This window comes from Thunnus maccoyii, chromosome 15, assembly GCF_910596095.1.
Source record: "Thunnus maccoyii chromosome 15, fThuMac1.1, whole genome shotgun sequence".
Lineage (NCBI taxonomy): Eukaryota > Metazoa > Chordata > Actinopteri > Scombriformes > Scombridae > Thunnus > Thunnus maccoyii.
The window spans coordinates 28,035,350-28,059,254 of record NC_056547.1 but is presented as its reverse complement, the minus strand read 5'-3'; the positions used below and the strand labels follow the sequence as shown (position 1 = coordinate 28,059,254).

General features: G+C 40.2%; 1 protein-coding gene across 2 annotated transcripts; it reads left to right on the top strand.

Annotated features, from left to right (window-relative positions):
• Window positions 1–108: 108 nt before the first annotated feature.
• top2b (DNA topoisomerase II beta) lies at window positions 109–23,509 on the top strand. 2 transcript variants are annotated; one of them, XM_042434812.1, is made up of 36 exons: window positions 109–628; window positions 2,463–2,627; window positions 4,712–4,802; window positions 6,704–6,767; window positions 7,792–7,937; window positions 8,044–8,141; window positions 8,547–8,759; window positions 9,471–9,644; window positions 9,738–9,839; window positions 9,929–10,066; window positions 10,183–10,321; window positions 11,247–11,404; window positions 11,765–11,890; window positions 11,981–12,091; window positions 12,308–12,413; window positions 13,100–13,209; window positions 14,285–14,377; window positions 14,608–14,722; window positions 14,927–15,048; window positions 15,218–15,366; window positions 15,555–15,786; window positions 16,179–16,313; window positions 16,434–16,634; window positions 16,744–16,939; window positions 17,033–17,124; window positions 18,079–18,234; window positions 18,457–18,540; window positions 19,390–19,584; window positions 19,671–19,797; window positions 20,179–20,337; window positions 21,206–21,416; window positions 21,546–21,628; window positions 21,909–22,004; window positions 22,463–22,594; window positions 22,681–22,766; window positions 23,025–23,509. In XM_042434812.1, the coding sequence occupies exons 1-36, from the start codon at window positions 587–589 to the stop codon at window positions 23,187–23,189; spliced, it is 4,812 nt and encodes a 1,603-aa protein (XP_042290746.1). In that variant the 5' UTR covers window positions 109–586; the 3' UTR covers window positions 23,190–23,509. The 2 variants fall into 2 exon arrangements, with proteins under 2 accessions (XP_042290746.1, XP_042290747.1); XM_042434813.1 differs by lacking the exons at window positions 109–628; window positions 2,463–2,627; window positions 4,712–4,802; window positions 6,704–6,767 and adding an exon at window positions 8,251–8,275 and having other exon boundaries at window positions 7,827–7,937.
• Window positions 23,510–23,905: the final 396 nt, after the last annotated feature.

Here is a 23,905-nt window from a genome sequence, read left to right as displayed (position 1 = left end):
TCTCGCGTTGAAAACAAAGAATGGCTCACTGACTGATGACTTTTTCTATTGGCCGACATACCGGTGCCTTTGAAAAGCAGCCACCTGATTGGTGGATTTATCTGCGAGACGATTCGCCGTCTATCTTGCAGATGGCGGAGCCGGACAGCGGGTGCTGCCGTTAGCTAATATTCGTTTTATTTCTAAATGAAAAGTATTTTTGTTTTTGGAGAATTTCAGTTAAACAACTCTTTTATTCTGTTCAGTTTTCACATGAAATTGTAAGCGTATATAACGTGCGCGTTTTGTACAGTATTTATTGTGCAGCAAGTAGCCCTGTTAGCATCTTTGTTGGAAGTTTAGGCCTACTGTGCCTCCGCTTGTCGATTTTAACAAAAGCCGCGATACGCTCCCTTCTTCTGTGCTTGTTTTGATACCTTCAAAGGACTATCTTTTAAAGCAAACGGGAGAAAGAACATGGGAGGTAAGGAGGTTTTGGTGGCTTACAGCAACTAAGACATTTGTTATGTGGACGGACATTTAATATCGCTGGAATTGAAGACATTTTACGAGCAACATCACAAAAAAATTGAGATCACAAAGGAAGATGTCCAACGGCGCAGCAGGAAGCGGGGGTCTGGCTTGGATGGTAAGTTTGTTTGCTGTACAACTATCTCACTTATAATTTTATAAGCTCAACTGTGCATTTGTAATTCGTAACCTAAGTGTATTGTTCACCGTAGCAAGCGTTTAAATCCCTCGCAAGTCCATTACAGTGGCTGTTCTCTCCATTCATACGCTTGTTAAAGAGCCAGCTACAGTCTCCATTTAAATCCTGACCGGGTCACAAAGGCCGGCGCCCGGACGCAGGAACACCGAAGACTTTTTCAAAAACAAAGATAACAACAATAACTGATAGGTGCAGAGTTATAAATAATCTGTTATCTCGGGACAAAGACGGCAACCTTAACATTGCTGCAGCCTGAGGTTTAACGTTACGCATTCAAACCGAAGTTGGGGACTAAACGTAGAAAACTAAAACATGTAAAGTGACCCTACGGCTTAACTTACAACAATCATTGGTGGTTTATGACAGCGTAAATACTATTAATGGAGCAAAGGTCATCTCAGTGAACCTCTTGATTTGGTATTTCCTAAACACAGTGTTTACCTGTTAGGGACATTAGGAGTGAACTGTGTTAAAACGCGCTGGATAAGTTAGTAGATCGCTTTAAAGCGAATTAACTTCTAGTTTGTTAACTTGTGCAAGTCTAGAGGTGTGCTGTTGATTAAAAACAGTGAGCAGGGATTTCCAATGGCGTAGGGCAGACTCCTCATACCGCGGTAGTAAACAGTTGTCAGCCCTCCCACTCACACACACAGAAACACACAAAGGCATCCTCAGAGTCAGAGACCGAGCACTGTAACTTTCTAGTCTGGTTGCATTTATAGTCCGTTGCAGCATTAGCTTGGCCTTGAATGCCAGATTTTGTGTCATGGCTGCATCGGGTAATAATAACACATTTACACACCATAGTGTCCTTACCAGCACCTTTTTAGAAACACATACATGTGAATTAACACTGAAGCTATTGGTTATTTATAACAAGGTGACTGTAACAAGACAGACAAATATACTACCAGTAATTAGCTACATAAAAATACTGTAATGCAAGGAGATAGTGATATCTCTTTCATACAGCAGGCATATATGTATACTTCCATATACTGTAGGTACAGTACTACCAATATATGCTGTGTAATGGGGTAGAGAAGAAAATATGTCAAACATGTCAGTGGGAATTTAAGCATTTTTAGTTTTGGCAACTCAAACCTGATTTTATTTTGAAAATGTTAACTTATAGGTTTCAACTTCATATATGTTTCTATAACTTTTGCCACACAATTTAACATCACAAAGGCAGAGCTTGAGTCTCTACATTAAATACTGTCATGTGTTGGATTTAAACTCGAGTTCAATCATCATAACTAAACTGTTAATTTATGATTTCAGAGATGTTTACATTTGTATCCACAATTCATAAGTGAACATGTTTCTTTCTGTCTTCGTGACAAATAAATACTTGCAAGTATTTCCTTTTAATTCTTGTTATTCCCGCTAGCTTCATTGGAATATTTCAAAAATTTAAAATGTTATTGTATGTTCACCAACTTGCGCAAATATTACTGTTACTGTTATTACTGCTTTAAATAGAGAGATACAAGGTTTAAAGCTCACCTCATTATAGGCACAACTTGGGTCACCTCTACTGTCTAGTTATAATGACTGGAGTTTGTATCCGTTGATTATCTGCCACCAAAATGACAAAGCCACAGATAAAGGATTAGGGCGCTCTCCTCGTGGTGGTGAGCACTGATAATCTGCTATCAACAACCCACCCAGCTCAGTCATTTTCTCTCAGCTCCTGGGGTTTTATCGGAGTTATGTGTATATTAATAACACAAACAATCTTGTCAAACAGGAGGCAGCGAATGGCAGGGGTGATACCGGCAAGATGGAAGGGTCCAAGAAAGACAAGGCGGGCTCCAAGTTGTCTGTGGAGAGAGTGTACCAGAAGAAGACCCAGCTAGAGCACATCCTTCTCCGTCCAGACACATATATCGGCACTGTGGAGCCCATCACCCAGGTGAGTCCAGAGCATGGTTGTCTACAAGTTCTCAGTTTTAGACTCATCTCGGGACCTAGGGGTATGAATGCAGGTATGCAGGTTAACAGGCAGCAGTAGAGACGCCTTTTAAAGGGAAATTTCAGTATTTTTCAACCTGGACCCTTTTTCCCCATCATTTCCCATTTTGAAATGAGTCCAGTATTGAGTGAGAACGCTGCAGCCGCAAAACAGGCTGCCATGTAATCTGACGGGACAATAACACGCTGTCAATGTACGCCCACTAAAAGTGCTTGTTTTTCTCTCTGACAGGCTCAGATTGTTATTATAAGTGTCTAACAACATTATGAAAAGGACCATACAGAGAAATAAAACCTTTTTCTTTACCTTTCACTTGATCTGGTCGGTTTGTTGTCGTGTCTAACAAGCTCAAGGAGAAGTCTTGTGAGATGTCGCAAGAGTTGAGTTGTTGATGAAATCAGCTAAATATTCAGCCATGACTTTGAAAATCTTTTAGTTACACTAAGCTACGCTTTCTGTACTCCAACACAACAAACTCCTCCCGGCACTCCTCTCTCTCTCCAACTCTGTCATGGCTGAATATTTAGCTGCTTTCAACAACAACTCAACCTGACACAAAGAGATGGGAAAATAGGCTCCAGGTTGAAAAATACCATAGTTTCCCTCTAGCTACAGTCCAGTGTTGATTAAAGCTGCAAAACTAAAAACCAGTTAATCACACATGTGCATTTTAGTCGAACCTGAAGTATAAATTGCTGCACTTCACACAACTGACATCTTTAAAGATTTAAAGGATCAAAATCAATGTCTTTTTTTATTCCACATGCATTTTATCAGATTTCACACAGCTCTGTCTGGAGCCACAAAATGAGTCATACAACTTTTTTTCACATCTACAGTAGCACTCCCCAACACCTGAAAACACTTTTATGTGTAAAATTCATGGAGATAGAAGGCAGAGCATACTGCCTTATTTTGGTGTGAAAGCTCTGATCTGGATTTCACCTTCTGTTGAAAACACATCCTGGGTTATAACAAAATAAAATACATTTTTTACTGACAAATACTCAAAATCATTTTGACAGTTCACTGAAAGAAACTAATGTCTGGTCACCTCTGTAATAAAATGCTTTCTGTCCTCCAAACCCGTGGCTTTGATATATCACAGCAGCTGGGTGTGTTGCTAGTAGATAGACACAAGACACAAGACAAGCAAAAGCCACAGACTTTGTGAAAACATCTGGATATTTGTCTGACACCTGAAATGGAGAACTACTTTCCCTCCAAACCAAGGAGGAGATCACGAGACAGCGAAGCAGTATGTTGTAGTAAACAAACTCGACGCGTAACTTCCTGCTTTGCCTCGTTTCACATGTTTAAATATAGCGTGAGCGTTGCAGCTCTGTGTGAACAAACACAACACGGAACTCCTTCAAAACAGAAACCCAGAAAGCTGTCAGTCATCCAGTACAGTCACACAGATTCTTCTCTGATGTCTTACTATGTTCACATACTTTACTTTGTTTGAAGATTGAATGTGTTCATTTTGTTTAATAATGTTTCTTTTTATATTAATACTTTATAAATACAAATAATACTGTACAAAAGCAGTTAGCCATCTAATGGCTAACTGTAAAGACACAATATGTCATATTAGTGATGTGGTGACTCAGACCAAATTACAAGTGAAAAATGTAATTACTTTACAAAAAATAATCAGTGGAAATTTTATAATTAAACTTTTAAGTAATTTATCATTGAAAATATTAAATACTTGTTTGTTTCAGCTTCTGTAAAGAGACTTATTGTTTTACATTTTCAATTAAATTATTAATTAAAAGAATAATAGACTAATCACACAATGATTGTTTATTGCATCCCTACTTCAACCATATATAATTAATATCAGCCATCAACAATCTACACTAGCCTTTAAAGTTGTGAATCTATTAGTGCTAACATGCTGACACATGCATACTCTAGCAAATGATCTCTAGCTTTTGTTGTTTTGACAGCTGAATCATTTATGAATGTGTTTTACATCCTTTTTAAAAATGACTTGTATCTTTTTTTTTTTTTTTCAGCAAATGTGGGTTTTTGATGAAGAGGTGGGAATGAACCAGAGAGAAATCACCTACGTCCCAGGACTTTACAAGATCTTTGATGAAATTCTTGGTGAGTAAATCCACAGCGTTCTTCTGACTTTGACACTGTAATGTGTGCAGTTAATATAAAGGTTCATTTGTCATATACGATTGTCACTCCATAACTGTGATATTCAGTGCTTATCATCAGTACAGAATCACAGCGTGCTGGTGGGCACTGTTCAGTGGCATTGATCTAGGACTGTATTTGGAGATTAGTTTCCCTCTGTGATTTCATCTTTGTGTGCAGTCTCAATAGAGACATTTGTGAAAAGTAGACTGAGAAATCATTTCAGAAGTCGCAGCAGCTCACGGTCAAAGCAGCAGTGCAGAAGTTTGCTCAGTCAGCTTTCCTCTGCTAAATAAAGGTTAATAAAGAAGTTGTACGCTCTATCTGCTCCGCATTAGTTTTAATGACTCAGTTAAAATGTGGGAGTGATGTCGCGCATGAGGTTTCTGTTAGGAAAGTGCACCATTGTAATGATGCCGCTCACCACATGGGAGTGTTGTTGATGATTGCATTCATCTCCGCACACTTGGCCCTCTTAGCCCGTGTGTTTACGGAGGTGTTTGATTGATGACACTATTTCATTGTCTGGATATTATCGCCGTGTCCATGTAATTATACAAGAGGTACCCGGCAGGAGCGGATATTTTAAGGCAGAATCACTCTCAGCAACAAGAGAAGCTACATTTTTGTGTGAAATTCAAATGTTTGTGTCACTGAATTAAACCAACATGACTTATTCAATAGTTTTAATGTCCATGTTGGATATGTTTCATCCAGATTCAGATATTGATAGTGTTGTTTTTCTTAGCAGTGAAGTGACCTCCTGTTGTTTTTCCATCATAAATATTTCCCTCACAGTGTCCCTCCAAAACTGAACCTCCCACACGTTTTTAGTTATTGCCTAATATCTTACTATCATTAGGTGTGTCATAATATGAACCCTGCAAGGTTGACCATACTCTCAAAACTATCATTTTGTCACATGACCAGAAAATGTGGGAATAATGAGTAGTCATGTGCACACGAGGGCTGCAACTAATGCTTATTACATCATTATGAATTGATCTGTTGATTATAGCAGCAGAAATGTATTTTGGCCTGATGAATGACTGATGTAATCCATTATAAGTTCATGTAATATGTAATTAAAACGATTAAATATATGAGCATGAAAATTCATTTTTGACCTTGGAAATAGTAGTTTGACATAGTAATATTGATTCAAGGGTTTTCCCGGAGCTTTCAACTGCTCACGGCCTTCATCAGTACTTCATCTACTCATAGATTCAGCTGAAAGCTCTGGAAGACCTTGAATTTAGTTACTTTTGTCAAAGAGTTAAATATAGCTTGTTTTCATACTATACAGGACTGTATGAAAATAAAGATTATACAGGTGACATTTAAAGCCTCAACACAGCCACAGTCCACCTACACAGGAGCTCCTCTCTGGACCGTGTGGGCGTGTGCAGATGAGGGTTGTTTGACAGCTCATTTACTCTCCTGTTGGTTTTGTTGAACCTGTTTGGGTGTTCTTATTAATACATACTGGAGATCCAATCAGCCCTGATTGAAAACACCTGTGTGGATTTGGAGGGCCTTTAAATGCTTTATGCTGTAAGCAGTAATGTGTCATACATCTATTTGATTCATCTTTCTTTATTCACGTGTAAAATAGACTCATTATTGTTTTTACTTCAGTCCAATACTGAAACTCTTCTAGGTCATTAGATTTTAACTTTAACAGTTTTTCAACTTGGTTAATTCTTTAAGTCATTTTCAAGCAGAAATTCCAAATATTTGCTGGTTCCAGTTTCTCCAACATGAGGACTTGCTCATTGTGATTTCAAAATCTTTGAGTTTTGGATGAAACATGCAATTTGAAAGATGATTTCTAATATTTTCTTGTTATTTTTTTCCTTCAGTCAACGCAGCAGATAACAAACAAAGAGACAAAAACATGACTGCCATTAAGATCACCATTGACCCGTGAGTACATTGTTCCTTGTTTATTAAGTAGAGTGTTTACTTCACACTTCCACATGTTGGATTTTGATTAAAAGTTGATCATTTCTTCTTTTTTTTGTATTTTGAGCTTGTGACATGCTCAGACAGCTCCTAGTGGAAGGACGTTGCTTTCTTTCTGAAGCTGTATGTTTTCTCCATGCCGTGGATATTAACAGGGCTTGTGAATGCATGCAGTAGATGAAGGATGTTCGAGACATAGATCCAGGCAACACTACAGTATAATGAGCCTCTGCTGAAATGCACCGAGCTCTTGTTTTATATGCGGTTCACCTCCAGCCTGCCAACTGCATCCACATCTGACTACTTAAGCAGCAGCGTGTCCTTCAGCTGAGCTGCTCCTCTCTCTAATGTCCCCTGCTGTATAAATGATACCATTAGCCTTGGCACATAAAGTCTCTGCTGCTAATGTGCTTTATAGAGATGTTAATGCTGCTCTCCAGAGATCCCTCAGCCTGCATGTGGTTGAGCTTATTCAGTCACCACAAAGTAAACTGCATCATATTTTATCAGATGTGGGGGTCACTGACAGATGTCATTTCAAAAAAAAAAACAAGACGTCTTAACACCCCCTTAGTAGTATTATACAGCTGGAAAGTCAAAAAAACAAGGTTATATAAATGAATCTGCTTGATAAATATTTGTAGGTCCTGACTGGTTTTCTGTTGTTCTTTGGCTGGTTTGACTGGTATTGGTATTAAACGGCATTATATGTGGTATTAAAAGGGTCTTAAAAAGTCTTACATTTACTTTAGTGAGCAGTGCAGAAACCCTGACGAAGGAATTGGAAAGTGTTTTTTAGTAAAACACACTTTTACCAGCTTTTAAAAGTTGATAGTTTTCATTTGTCAGTGCTAGAGCCTCATTTCAATTGATGCCAAAGAAGTATGGAGGTTCAGCACTCAGCCCTTCACATATATATATCAGACTGTCTGTGTTCATATAACCTGTATCACTGATTCATTCCTCTCTACTCTGTCCCCACCAGTGAGTCCAACACCATCTCTATCTGGAACAACGGTAAAGGAATCCCGGTGGTTGAGCACAAGGACGAGAAGATGTACGTCCCTGCTCTCATTTTCGGCCATCTGCTCACCTCCAGCAACTACGACGATGATGAGAAAAAGGTCACAGGTGAGAGGAGCCATCTCAGCGTTTTTTGTTTTTTTTTATCAGTGATGACTGAAATCAGTTCAGAAAGGTGACTGTTGCTGACTGCTAACTGTTTGTTTGGCCCCAGGTGGAAGGAACGGATACGGTGCTAAACTCTGCAACATCTTCAGTACCAAGTTCACAGTGGAAACCGCCTGCAAGGAGTACAGACACAGTTTTAAACAGGTGGGGGTTTGTCTACTCTTGATTTAGAATAGGAGATGGTCTTGTTTGTTCGCAAGCTTTTGACTGGTACCAGTTGATATCTTTGAGTCAAACAATTGCTGTTTTCTAGGGTTTTGACATTGGTCATATCTGAGGTAAGGTTGTGTATATTATCACCATTTGTGGTTGCATCCTTCAGGGTGGTGTGAGCACAGTTAAGTCACCGGGTGTTTCATATCACACTTATTTAAGCTTAAATACACTGGATTGGATGTTCTGAGTTCAAGAGGATCATGGACAAACTCTGCATAAAAGATCATTCATCCATTTGAAGTGATGGAGTAAAAGAATCTAGATATTTATATGAGGGTTTTTCAGGCAGCGGCAGGTATGTGTGTGTGTTACCGTGTGTTTCACCGCCCTCAGACATGGCAGAACAACATGACCAAGACAGCCGACCCCAAGATCAAGTTCTTCGACGGCGACGACTTCACCTGCGTGACGTTCCAGCCAGATCTCTCCAAGTTCAAGATGGAGAAACTGGACAAGGATATCGTAGCACTTCTTACCCGCAGAGCATATGATGTAGCCGGCTCCTGCAGGGGGGTCAAAGTCACGCTGAACGGGAAAAAGTTACCCGTAAGTCTCAATCTCACCACATGTTTTTTTTTTCTCTGTTGACACTGTGTAGAGTGCTTCACATCGCTGATACAGTTATGCAACTTGTCATGAAGTTCAGCTTCACAGACCTGAACTGAAGAGTCACCATCAGTACAAACAGTTCAAAGCAATACAGAAGTAGATTCTATAAAAGATTAAATAAATATAAAGTTTGAGAAGATAGTTCAGTTTATGCTACTGAGCGGTGTGGGAGTTACTGGATAAATCAGCATAACGAATCTTAACGTGTGTTTTTAGTGGAACATCATTCTAGTTAAACTGTGGTTGTAAATTCAAAGATCTGAATACATCTCTATATGTGTCAGGTTTCATGAGAATTGTACAAATGATGAAATAATGATGAAGAGTTCTTCTTTTGATCTTTCATCAGTGTTTCAGTTTCTCTATCCATAATAATACCGATGTATTCACCAGCTGCTCTGTGCTCTAACATAGACAGACACTACAACGATGATATTTAACATAATAGCAGCTACTAACGAATCCTAACGTTTTTCTGAAGTTGATCTTAAGTAATTTATAACACATTTTCTGTCCCAAACAGCTGTGGTCCATGACTTATGACAGGCCTGAGAGCAGCTGTGATTTATTTATTTATTTTTTTTTGAAATGATGCGGGTGAATACTGATATTGAACCTAACTTGCGTCTTTCCTTCCTGTCATTAAAGGTTACTGGGTTCCGCAGCTACGTGGATCTATATGTGAAGGACAAACTGGACGAGACGGGCGTGGCCCTGAAGGTGGTGAACGAAACTGTAAATGAACGGTGGGAGGTTTGCCTCACCATGAGCGAGAAAGGATTCCAACAGATCAGCTTTGTTAACAGCATCGCCACCACCAAGGTATCTGAAGCAGCAGTGATAGAATGTGTGTTATAAGAAAAAAAAGTCTGTGATTAAAATGTGTTTCTAACACTGAGGTTGTGTATGTTTCAGGGTGGCAGACACATCGACTACGTGGTGGATCAGATAGTGGCCAAACTTATCGAAGTGGTGAAGAAGAAGAACAAGGCAGGAGTGTCAGTCAAACCTTTCCAGGTGGAGTAATGAATGATTTTAAGTTACTTTTCAGGTTATTGTGCACATGTGTTGCAAGCTGACTCACTTTCCTCTCGTTTGTACTTCAGGTGAAAAACCACATCTGGGTGTTTGTGAACGCACTGATTGAGAATCCCAGCTTTGACTCCCAGACCAAGGAGAACATGACACTACAGACCAAGAGCTTTGGGTCCAAGTGCCTTCTGTCAGACAAGTTCGTCCGGGCTGTAAGGACCCTTCTCGTTTAATTTGAACCCCCCCCTCTCTGTTTTTTTTTTCGTTTCATCTGTTCTCATGTAAAATAGCTGGGCATCAAAGGTTTTTGTCTCTTTGTCACCCACAGGCAACCAATTGCGGGATTGTGGAGAGTATACTCAACTGGGTGAAGTTCAAAGCTCAGACACAGCTGAATAAAAAGTGCTCATCTGTGAAGCACAGCAAGATCAAAGGCATCCCCAAGCTAGATGACGCCAACGATGCTGGTGCGTCAACAGTGTGATTATGTATCGAGTAGAAGAATGTGTTCTAATGAATGTCCACCACAGATGGCACCGCAGGAGCTGTTTCCCCTTAAACCAAATCATAAAAGCTGATGTGCAGTGGAAAGGGAGGTTTAAAGAGGACATCAAGTATTGCTCAGAAGGGATTATAAGACTTCATGAGGGCATTATCTGCACATTATAAGTCTTACTTCAAACAGTGCATAATATTGGCCTAATAAACACTAAAGATGTTAGGGGTTGGATATAGAATATACTGTAAATCTCAAATGCTTTCTCATTTCTAATTTCCCGTTTTAATTTTTCCTATTGAAAAACTGATGTTTTTGTTTGCTGTAGATTCAAACTCAAAACTTCCTTCATGCTCACTGCTCTGCTGCTCTGAATTTCAGAAATATTTAATTAAATTAAACATCAACAAAGATTGATCAGACTAATTACAGAAATACCAATTATTGGTTAAATGGTTCTACTTTGCTGTTTTTTGTTTGAGTCTTTTTAGTGTAGTTTTTTTTTTGTTAAGCTACTGTCAGTGAAATTTAACACACCTGTACTTATGTTTTTTTTCACATTAAAAGGCTTACTGGCCTTCCCTTTCCTGATAGGCTTTTAATGTGAAATTTGCAGGAAGTGTTGAGTAATTATCATAGCTTAACTGGATGAAAAAACTTCAAAGTAGAAGAGATTAGAATTAGTGAATGAAAACTATTTCAGCTTTTTACTCAGGTCTTATTTGTTAGTGGGAATCATCATTTCGATACAGGCTTTTATTTGAGAATGATTTTATTTTTATTTTTGGATCAAAGCCACCTAGAGAACTACTCAGAGCAACAAGTCATTTTATTTCTCTTCAAGACTGTACAAGAACACACATGAGTAAGTTATCTTCTCTATATCCTTGTCCTAGGTGGCAAACACTCCTCTGAATGCACACTCATCCTCACTGAGGGAGACTCAGCCAAGTCTCTGGCCGTCTCTGGACTGGGAGTCATCGGGCGAGATCGCTACGGAGTGTTCCCGCTGAGAGGCAAGATCCTCAACGTGCGAGAAGCAACACACAAACAGGTAAGCAGCTCAATATCAGTGAAATTTCTCCCACAACAAATGTGTTACAAACAGCGGTAGTGAGTACCTAACCTGCAGATGGTGGACAAAATAACAGAAACACCACATAAAAATGCAGTATTAGGACTTTGTAATAATGAAAATAAGGTCGGAGACAACTGAAAAGGTGAGTAATGGTAAGTTAATTGTGTCTGAGCTATAAAGCTTCTGTCACATTAGTGTACATGACATGTAAGAAGGTGGAAGGAAAATAAAATGTGGAGCCTGAGAAGTGAAAAATATATTAAGTGAAAAAATATTTCTTAATGAAGCTTCAATATTTTCAGTTTGGTATCTAACATTCTCTTTTTTTGTCTACAGATCATGGAAAATGCTGAGATTAACAACATCATCAAAATCGTTGGCCTTCAATACAAGAAGAGCTATGAAGACCCAGAGTCTCTGAGGAGCCTGCGCTACGGCAAGATCATGATCATGACAGATCAGGTGACTTGCCTCATGGACACGGTGTCTTCTAGTATCATTTCTATCCCTTCATTCACTCGTATAGTTCTAACATTTCTCCTCTTGTCCCAGGATCAAGATGGTTCCCATATTAAAGGTCTGCTCATCAACTTCTTCCACCACAACTGGCCGTCCCTGCTCAAACACACATTCCTGGAGGAATTTATCACACCAATTGTCAAAGTAAGACACACACACACACACACAGATGAATACTGGCCATTACCATCTCAATACACCCAATAACAAACACCAAGGGCTCTTTGATGACTGTGTACTGCTCTTTTTAGAGATTATTTGCTAGCTAGATAGCATTCCTTATTAATTGTACAAGATGAAAACTCAACATAAATGTAAAGAAATCCTCAACTTCACTGGTGTGATTTTTTTTGTCTGCAGGCGACCAAGAACAAGCAAGAGCTGGCCTTCTACAGCATTCCAGAGTTTGATGAGTGGAAGAAACAGACAGAAAACTATAAAACCTGGCATATAAAGTACTACAAAGGTTTGCTCTTTAAATATATCATAACACACGTCCAAGAAAACGTTTCTAAATTCAAACAAAAGTTCCTTCACTTTTTTGAAAAAAATTTTGGAAAATATTTGATTTAAAAATCTTAAATTTGGGGAACTTCTGGTGAAGCGGACCGAGTAAGAGGCCACCTCAGCCATACATTTCATGTTCTCACACTGACTACCAAGGCTGGGAAAATCAAGCTAGAGAGGGCGCACCAGCTGTCGGGGTTAGCAAAGAAAGAAACATATACAATTGAGATGAATTGAAACTTTCAGATATTACCTCAACTCAGAAATAAGATGGACCCACAGAAGTCGGCTCTGTGTATTAAGTGTAGTAAGGAGGTTGGTAGTTTTATACACTAAGTGCATTGAGGGACATCTGTTGTGGTGTTTTATTGTTTGTGGGTCTATACTATATATTTTGACTTTGGGTATGTGCTCTGGAGGGTTCAAGATATAAGTGTTGTGTTTCATTGTGCTCTATACTTTACTCCTGTGTGCGGATGACTAACTGAAAAATATTGACTCACTAACCTGGCCAAAATACTGTCAGGTGCTGATCTAACTGGCCCCCCAAGCAACCAGTCGTACTGTTACAAAACAAATGTAAAATATGTGTATATGTGCATAAGACATGATGAATGCATATCAAATCTTCAATTTATTTTCCAGGTTTGGGTACAAGTACAAGCAAAGAGGCGAAGGAATACTTTGCTGACATGGAGAAGCACCGCATCACATTCAGATACAGCGGAGCAGAGGACGACGCTGCCATCACTCTGGTGAGTTCAATACTCCAACGCTATACAGTTTTCTGAGGCAGCAGAATTTTGAGAAACACCTTTTGAATATGATGCACTCTAATAAAACATCAGTTCAGTAGAACTGAATCAATACCTGTCTGACACGATGAATTCCACAAAGGCAGGATGTGTGGCCAGGGCCATGTATTGGATTGCAATTTTTCTGGTCACTGAGATTTACTAAGAAAATAGCATGGTGCACTGTGAATTTTATTAAGTTTGCAGCTGCAAACTGCATGTAGTCAGCGCCTGATTTAGTAAGGCAGCAACTCATTACGCAGTCAGCTCCTTGACTGACTTCCAGACTCATTATGCAAGTGAAGGAGAGCTCTTGAGTTTTGTGGTGAGATTTGTCTGAGATCACAGCTCAGAAATGAAGTGATAATGTAGTCATCTTGATTACAGAACACTTACTTTGGCAGCAGAAAACTATTACTCCAAATATTAGTGTTAAAATTATGACCTTCTAATTTATAACATACTTCTAATACAAAAGGAGGCAGTGAACACATTATTGGGAAATGCAAAGAAGATGGAGCCACACACACACACACACACACACACACACACACACACACACACACACACACACACACACACACACACACACACACTTGTTTGCCTTAATGAAAGAAAGAAAAGTTTAGTTGCAGCCTGCGGTTATTTTTACAGTTCACTGATGTTCAAGTTCAAATTAAATTTTTAAGTTTAATCTACACAAACCAAAACTCCCCGTTCACTAGACATGGTTTGCGTTACAGTGATCAGATATTGTGTTTATTATTTGAAGCCCAATCACTTTATTTTTCTATATTAGTCTGTATTTAATGCATGTTTCTTTGTTTCTGCACCTGGATAAACTGCCACAAAAGCTGCAGTAAATCTGGTCTTGAGTGTATAATTTTGTCCGTCTGGGGATGCTGCCTTATATCTGAAAAGGGGGCGACTGACAAGCGTAGCATATATGTATGAATTCTTTTTTTTTTAAGCATGTAAGAGCTGAAATGAGTGAATGGAGGCTGAACTGCAACGTTGTGGTTGTTTTTTGTTCCAGGCCTTCAGTAAGAAGAAGACAGACGACAGGAAGGAGTGGCTGACAAACTTCATGGAGGACAGGCGTCAAAGGAGGATGCACGGCCTACCAGAGGTTTGTGGCCTTGTTGAAAGTTTAATAAGGCAGTGATGAGAGGAAGAAAGTCAAAATTTGTGTATGAAGATGTTTTGGTTTTGACATGTGCGCTGCTCCCACTGTCAGAATCCTTTGGACATGAGCTTCACAAACTCTGCGATTAGATGGCATGTGATGATTCATGTGGTTTTCCTTAGATACCTTTTTTCAAAATACAAAAAAATCACTTTCTTCGTTTTTTTTTTCAGCAATACCTGTATGGAACTCAGGCCAGGCACCTGTCATACAATGACTTCATCAACAAGGAGCTGATTCTGTTTTCCAACTCTGACAATGAGAGATCTATCCCATCTTTGGTTGACGGTTTGTACACACACTCCACATCTGTGAGCTGTTTCATGTTGGACATTCTTCTCCACAGTGAAGAATCTTTTTAGAAACTAACAACCATTACTATTTTAGACTTTTAGAGGACATGAAGTGAAATGTAGTTTATAGAATGTTCTCATACAGCCCTCCTGAGACAGTCCTCCTCTAATGATGGGATGTGTGTGTGTGTGTTTGCAGGCTTAAAGCCAGGCCAGAGGAAGGTCCTGTTCACCTGCTTGAAGAGGAACGACAAGAGGGAAGTGAAGGTGGCACAGCTCGCCGGTTCAGTGGCAGAGATGTCTGCTTACCATCATGGAGAGGTACAGTCAATTCATCGCAGTCCTCAGACATGTGACTCCGTGTATTGAGTCATCATAACAGATAGAAAGATGAGTAGTTTGCAGGTTAGCTTGAGATTTCTCTCTAACGTTCCCTCCAGTGTTTTCTATTCATTGTTACTGATCACCCACTTCCCATGTGTCCATGCAGCAAGCTCTGATGATGACCATCGTGAACTTGGCTCAGAACTTTGTGGGCAGCAACAACGTGAACATCCTGCAGCCACTGGGTCAGTTCGGTACTCGTATCAACGGAGGCAAAGATGCTGCCAGTCCTCGTTATATCTTCACCATGCTCAGGTAAATAATGACTGTTGGATTCCTTTTGTTTATTCCAGTTGATGATACCAGTGTTTATAATCTTTAAATCTGAATATCCTTACAGATTTTTACAGAACTTGAATCAGAAAACTCTAAAGTCAAGATGAATTTGAATTTATGAGTGCTGGAAATGGCGAGTCCCATAATGGCGGTTTCTTTTCCCACAGTCCTCTCGCCAAGCTGCTGTTCCCAGCCATGGACTCCAACCTGCTCAAATTCCTGTATGATGACAACCAGAAGGTGGAGCCCGAATGGTACATTCCCATTATTCCAATGGTGCTGGTGAACGGTGCAGAGGGCATCGGGACAGGCTGGGCGTGTAAAATCCCCAACTACGACCCCCGAGAGATCGTCAACAACATCAACCGGATGCTCAAACACCAGGACCCCCTGCCAATGGTAAACAGTCACAGGACTCAGAGCATGAAGAAGAAACATTAGTCTGTGTCAGGTTGTTGTTAACACTGCAAGTACTTTAGTTGACACTTCCCTCTTTTCTGATTGGCCATAGGTAGGGTTGGTCAAGATGATAATATATTTACCTTCAGTATAACACAATAGAAACTTGACAAAACCTGACAAAAGAACTTTCACGGTCAAAAGACATAAAAGATGGAATGTTTCAATGTAACATGAATAGATAAATAGATCAATTAAAGCCAAAAGGGAAGGTGGAAAAAGGAATCAGATAAAGCGGATGAAACCAGAAGACTAAATCTTAACATCAAAGTTTGACTTTGTTAATTCTTTCACTCAGTTTTTCTCCTTGTGTAACTTTTGTCCCCAAACAGCTTCCCAGATACAAAAACTTCAAAGGGCTGATCCATGAACTGGGTCAGAACCAGTACCTGGTCAGCGGAGAGGTGTCGGTCATCGACAAAAACACCATCGAGATCACAGAGCTGCCTGTTCGGACATGGACACAGGTACACTTCAGCTCCCCTTGTCTTACCTCTCTGGTTAAACTTAACTGGCCTCCAGAGAAAGAACTGTTATTTTGGGAACTGGTGTTAGGTGTAACTGTGGTTCTTATCTCTTGTTTACAGGCCTATAAGGAGTCTGTGCTGGAGCCCATGCTACAGGGCAGCGACAAAACACCAGCGCTCATTAACGATTATAAGGAATACCACACAGATAGCACAGTCAAGTTTGTGGTTCGCATGTCTGAGGAGAAACTAGCCCAGGCTGAAGCAGCTGGCCTCCACAAAGTCTTCAAGCTGCAGTCCAGCCTCACCTGCAACTCCATGGTAAACTCTGATTTTAACCTCAAGTGAGACATAAATAATGGGAAGTGTTTTGTGTCCTGACATACAGATGGTGTCTAGTTGGTTGATTTTTAACCCTTTTCATCCTCAGGTGCTGTTCGACCAGATGGGATGTCTGAAGAGATACGATTCAGTCCAGGACATCCTTAAAGAGTTCTTCGAGCTCCGCCTGCACTACTACAAACTGAGGAAGGACTGGTTACTGGGCAGTCTGGGAGCTGAGGCATCCAAACTTTCCAACCAGGCTCGCTTTGTACTGGAGAAGATCGAAGGAAAAATAACGATCGGTAAGAACGCTGAAAATACTTGAAAAATCACCTCAAGTATAAACCGCTTGTGTAACAGCGAGTGGTTGACTTGTTCTCTTTGTGTCTTAACAGAGAACAAATCCAAACGTGAACTGATCCGCATGCTGGTCCAGAAAGGCTACGAGTCTGACCCTGTAGCTGCCTGGTCCAAGGCTCAGGAGAAGGTACACCTATCCATACTCCATCAACAATAATACATTAACTGGTTGGACAATACATATTGTAATAAACACGTAAATAGCTCTAGTTTTAGTTGAGACGACTACAACAAACATAACAACAGTAACCACAAATTAACTACAGAATCTGTATCGACCATGACAACCATTATTTTGATAAAGAACAACAATTACAGCGTTTCCACTACAGGAACTTTCCCAGAGGACCAAGACTTCTAAATCTTTATTTTGATCAGAGAAACCGTGGACTAAATTTAGTCCCTGTTCAGTAGTTCCAGGTGGTAAAAAAAAAAAAAAAAAAAAAGTCCTTTCTTCAGGGGCAGAACTTTCCGATAACAATAAAACAACTCTGTTTTAGTCTCCTTTTCCTCCTCTGCATATTGCATATCTCCTTTTGATTCTTTATAACATCAATTGAAACATCACAACAATAAATACAAAGAACAACCTTTTTGCTCATGTGCAAAAGTTCAAACACTGCCATTGTTTTTTCATTCATTCATCATTATGGGTCTAATTTGCCTAATCTGCACGATTCTCCAGATGTCCACTTGGTGGGCAAGTGAAGTAAGTAAAGTGAAGCAAGTAAGCATGGTCGCTCCAGCTGTAGGCTTTTTAATGACTTATCCACTACATCTAGCTTTATAAAAAAAAAAAAAACAGTGGAAACACATGGAAGAAGGAAATGCCAGAACCTTGCAAGATCCTTAAAAGTTCAGGTTATAGGAAGTTCCAGGTTCTGGGTTGTTAAGTTCCTGAGTGGAAAAGAGCTGTTGGCTATTATCGTAATCTTTGCAATAACTATTAACAAACACAGTACACAGTGGATTAATCCTGGCAGCTTTTCTGTAAAATCACATGAATCCTGGCTGAAGCTGTATGAGGTACCATGAGCTAGGTTTTCTGTTGTATGACGGGATGTTTTTTTTTCTCCGACAGGCTCAAGAAGAAGATTACCATGACGGAAACGACAGCGACAGCTCAGTGGACTCGGGCTCCTCATCTGGACCAAACTTCAACTACATCCTCAGCATGCCTCTGTGGTGCCTGACGAAAGAGAAGGTGGAGGAGCTGCTCAAACAGAGGGACCATAAGGTATTAATCACAGCACATCAGTCACATGTTCATTTCATCTGCCTGTCACAGGACTTTGTGGTGTTTTTGGGGTTTTGATCAAATTATCACAAGTTACCCAAATGGAAATCAGAATCCAGCTGCAACAGTGTTGAGTGCTTTCTCAGGTCCAGGAGCACAGTTCATAGTGTATGGAAAGTAGACGTGTGTTCATTAACGATGTAATTGTGTGCTGATGTGCAGAGAGGAGAGCTGAATGATCTACAGAAGAAATCCTCAGAGGATCTGTGGAAGGAGGACTTGGCAGTGTTCATCGAGGAGCTGGATGTAAGTGAACAGAACACACGTTATCATTTAGTCTTTCATTGTCTTCTCAGTTCACAACAACACTGGCTCAACTATGGAAGAGGGTTGATAGCTTACTTTAGGGTTTGATGTGTTTTAATTCGGTTAGCGTCTCATTTGGGACTAATGTCAAAACAAATTGAACCTTTTTCATATCAAAGAAATAAAATCACCCAATTTTAGTTCTTATCAGGGTTCTAGTCTGTCAAAGCAGTCACTCAACATATTTTTCCCAATATATCAGTAAGTAAAATAAATGTGACTCTCCCCACTTGTAGATACAAATTCTCAAATAGTGCTGGGAGCCTTTATTTAGCTCAACTGCAGATGAAACCAGATTTTTATTTGAGACAGCTTATTCAGGGGCCTTTTACATGTTTTTTTCCCATTGGATACATACTGTATATTTTATTGTATCACAGCTAGAAGCCTCCCTTTTTCCAATCTGCTCACATTTTAAGTTTTACTGTCACTTTCTCATTTTTAGCGGAAAGGCAGTTTTTGTTCATTAATTATTTCTGGTTGCTTACATTTTGCTGTTAAAGTTTCTGTCAATTGAACTCAGAACTTCCTGCTAAGATGTTTTACAATGAAAGCCTCCTAATGGCTCAAAGGGCATAATGCATTCCTGGTAGGCTTTTAATTTGAAAAATGTACAGTTTTATTGACTGTAGCTATATTATCAGTGATCGAAAAAAAAGCAAAGTGGAAACAATTGGAATTAGTGAATGAGAATATTGGTATTTGTGTTTAAAAAGAGAAAGTGAGAGCAGCAGACTGGTGAGTATGTACATCTGTATGGAACTGATGAATACGTGTTTTGTCTGTCAGAACCTGGAGGCCCATGAGCGAGAAGAGCAGAGTTTAGGAAAGGCCATCAAACTGGTGAAGGGTAAAGTGGGCAAACCTAAAGTGAAGAAGATGAACCTCGAGGAGACCATGCCCTCGCCGTTCGGCCGTAGGGTGGATCCTCCGACTCAGCCAATCAAATCTGACGCTGCCAAGAAACTGACCAAAAAGAAGAAGGTAACAACCTCTCATGTAATACCGACATGAAAAGAGCGATGTCAGGAATCGTCAGGGTCGTTACAGGTTGTGTTTTTGCTCCTCAGAGTGACTCCGACCCGGCGGTGAAGTTGGAGTTCGATGAAGAAGGTTTGGGTGGAGAAGGAGGAACAGGAGAAAACTCTGTGGCCAAACCAAAAGCTCCACGTGTTAAGAAGGAGAAGAAAGAACCAGGTCAGTTCTTTGTTCAGCTTCAGCTTCTTCATCTAACATCATAAATTCTTTTTGTCTGCGTCCATCCAAATTGAAATGTATTGAATTAAACGGGAAAGTTCAATGTTTTTCAGTCGCAAACTTTTGCAGGTGGAACATTTTTAGGATTGTTTGTGCAGCTGTGAGAAGTGATGGAGCTGCAATTGTATCAGTAGATGAATAATATATCAGCACAGTCATGTTTCAAACTTCAGCTTTCTAGACATGATACAGTGTTTCTTGTCTGTCTACTGTGTCAGACTGCAAGAAAATGGTAATCCATTATTGAAGAACCAAGGAGCTCCTCAGCGAGAGTACTGACAATAAACTAACAGCCTGGTAATCTTGTTTATTCTGTTGCAGCAACTCCCAGAGTGAGAAAACCTCCAGGACCCAAAGGTACCCCCGCCAAGAAGGTGAAGAAGAGAAATCCCTGGTCTGATGATGAGTCCAAGTCAGACAGTGACCTGGAGAACAGCGAACCCATCATCCCCAGAGAGACCAAGTCCCAGAGGGCATCAGGTATGGTTCACGTTCACCAAATGTCATTACATTTGCTATGAATATTCTATATATGTGTGTTGGGTAAAATGTGTCCAGCTGGTGATTATCAAAGTAACTTCAGCCTGCTGTTGAACTGGCAGCTGTCTGCTTACGTGGTGACTTTTTTCCTCACACACTGACTGTTACTGACTGCACTGTTAGCTTAGACTCTTTACAACTGCGAACGACTTTGATGTTTTATTTGTTCACGGTGTTGCAACTTGCTTAATCAGATTCCGATGCCAATCGTCTCACAGTCGATGTAATCACTAGACGATGCAGTATGTGGTGCAAAGCTTTTTTTTCAAACCACCGCCACACAACTGAAGTTGCCAACTCCTCCACAGAAAAGCCAACAGCAATCTTACACACACATCGTATTTTCTTTAATAGTGGCTGGAGCCTTTATTTACCACAACTGCAGAGACATAGACATAATGTAAATACATCAACACCTTACAATACTTTAAAGATTGTGATATGAAAAATGTTGCCACAGTTAGATTTATACTGGTATCATCATATGATATGATACATCTGTAGTGCCCACACATTTTTTTACATTACATACATTATCTTTGTTGTTTCTCATTCATATGTCCAGATCATTTGATACGAGCCACAGTCAGCTGTTGGTTACACAGTGACTGGCAGCTTTGAGCTCCCTGACTTCAAAAAAATAACGTGCAAACTCAGTCTATGTTTCCTCAGGCTGACGAGCCTCTGTCGGGCCTGAATCGTGCAGTCTGATGCAACCGCTCTGCAACACAAGTGATTACTGTACAAGGCATCAGAACCCACAGCAATAATAAAGTGATTTGACACAGACTCTGCTCTTGTCTTTCAGCGTCGAAGCCAAAATATACGTTTGACTTCTCGGAGGAGGAGGAGGCAGACGAAGAGGAGAACGGAGACGATGATGTGGCTTCTTCTCCGGTGAGGTCGTTCAAAGACGACTTCACCGCCTCTGACACCAAGCAGCGCTACAGCGACCATAACGACGAGGACGACGAGGACGACAACGAAGTCTCCTACTCTTCCCCCAAACAAAAGACCACGTAAGACTAAAACCACACGTCAGACACTCATCTCCCCTCCTTCCTGTCATCTCTCTACTGTCTGATATCTAGTAAAATGAAAAAAAACATGTAATAAAGTTTGAATACATTGTTTATTCTTCCTTCAAGGTCTGCACCAGTAGCAAAAAAGAAAGAGACAACCAGCATCTTCTCGTCCAAGTCAGCCTTCTCTGAAAAGAGCAACGACAGTGGTGAGTGAAGCTCAGTGTTATTTGGTGTCTGATGTTGAGCTAAACGAGTCCTTCTCATTAATGCATTCTCAAATAATCGAGTTTAGTCTCGTGCCGCATTCATTAAACTGATCATTTCCTTCACTTATAGCTGTCAGTGAGCTGCCCTCAGTGTGTCTCTACTAACCTTAGAAACATCAGTGACACACTGTATAAATTTAAACTGATGTATGCTGACATTCTGCACACTGTCAACACTGGCTGGATGCAGCAGGTAAACATTAGCATGTTTGTCTTGTAGATGGGTCCAAATCTGACAGCGACGATGACAACGGCCCAGTGTTCTCCACCTACTCCAGCAGCTCTGCATTTGACAAACTATCGCCAGCAAAGAAAGGTAAAGTCTCACAACATCCACCAGGAGGAGCTCTAATGCAGCCGGCATCATACAATAAGAGCAGCCCGTCCTCATGAGAAAAACAATAGTATAGGTCTAAAATTCAGGCTGGCAAAAATGACCTGTAGTTACGTTTACACCATCTAGCAGCTGTAGTAATTATGACCTGAGGAAGTGATGCAGTTCAGATGATGTAAGTATAAGGTGACTTGATAAGCTGATTTCTGCCGTATTAGGAGGAGGTGGGTTGGGTGGATGGCTGGATAGTTAGATGGCAGAAAGTTTGCTGCAGGAGACCACTGCTCGCTTCCTGTTTCCAACCGTGAGTCAGGGCGTTTTTTTAAAAAAACTGTGATGTCACAGTGTCGAGGGGAGGAGGTTGAAAGGGATGACTTGTGTCTTTGTGAAGTCATGTTTAAGCAGGTTTTAACGGTCATGTTTTTATATTCGATCTGTAGCAGCTAAGAAGCCCTCTGATGCAGCTCCTAAACCTAAGAAGCCACCAGCACCAAAAGCAAAGAAACCAGATAAATCCATCTGGGACTCCGACTCTGACACTGGGTCCAAGAAGCCAGCACCAGCTCTTAAAGGTAAAGCACAGGATCTGTTTCTTTTTATAAAAATCACATTGTTAATGGGGAGTTTTTGTTCACTTTTTGTTTTTGTAAACTTGCAGGTAAAGGCAGAGGGAGGAAGAGGAAGGGCTCTGGCTCTGAGGATGAGTACAGTCCAATGAAGAAAACAGCAAAACCTGTCGGCAGAGTGAGTCTTTTTCTAAAGTAAAATTAGAAAAACCTTTTTTAAATCAACCATTGGATCAAAATCAAACTAGACTAGAAATCTGACCAGATATTCCAAGCTAGCTTTTGATAATCGACAATTTTTGGTACTTTGGTCTTTTCAAAATGTAGGTTCAATCCTCAACCCTGCCTACTATGGACCACATCTTCTAGTGCTGTTTGAATGCAGTCATAATTTGAGTGGTAATTACAATAAAGTGTTTTATTGTTTACTGTGCAGAAGCCTCAAAAACCTCCATCCGATGACGAGGATGACGACAGCAACAGCCTGAGTGCGATGAACGCTCCGTCCCGTGACCGGCCGGGCCGGGCCAAGAGAGATGTCAAATACTTCGACGAGTCAGACAACGAGGAAGAAGACGACGATGACGACATGTTTGATTAAAGCAACTTTCGATCACGTTCAAACACACTCTGCTTGTATGGAAGTTTACTCCTCCTTCTGTGTTCCCACAGACTTTTGTACATTTCCTGTTTCATTTTATTTTCATTAATGGTGATGTTGAATAATTTTTAATGTGTAGTTGTTTTACACTTTTTATTATACATATACAGGTTTCCTTTTTTTATGCTCATTGAAATGTTCTGTATTTGTCCGAAGCGGCTTTTAGAAGTTTAGAACGCTGTGCTTTAGCACATTTTAATTGTTAAAATACTATGTAACTTTTTGAACATGAAGTTGAAAAAAGTAAACAATGAAATGTCTGTGGTTTGCTGGCTTTGGATTCTTTCATAACTGAGCAATATTACACAGAGCAGAACTCACTAGAATTCTAATAAATTCCCTTACACACAGTGAGGTTACGTAGTTAAAGGAACCCTGTGTAGTTTTTCACCACTTGAGGTGCTGTGGAGCAGTGTTTTACAAGCAAGTGCCCTGTTTTGTCTGTGTCTGTATCTTAAATCTACCAGCACATGACATATGATCCACAATCCTTCCCCTGATCAACTATTGGTCATGGTGACCCCAAGAAAGGTAGCAGGGCAGGAGACTGCTGGCTAGCAAATCTATTCCAAAAATCAGCTCAGCGATAGCTTTATGAAGCAGGAAATGCATTCAGCAGCTTTAGAAATTAAATGATTGCTTCCAGATGATGATTA

Bases quoted from the DNA above. Each gene is read 5' to 3' on its own strand.
- top2b (XM_042434812.1), top strand. From the start codon at position 587: ATGTCCAACGGCGCAGCAGGAAGCGGGGGTCTGGCTTGGATG. The intron at 2,628-4,711 runs GTGAGTCCAGAG...TTTTTTTTTCAG, and splicing joins CTGTGGAGCCCATCACCCAG to CAAATGTGGGTTTTTGATGA. The intron at 8,760-9,470 runs GTAAGTCTCAAT...CTGTCATTAAAG, and splicing joins TGAACGGGAAAAAGTTACCC to GTTACTGGGTTCCGCAGCTA.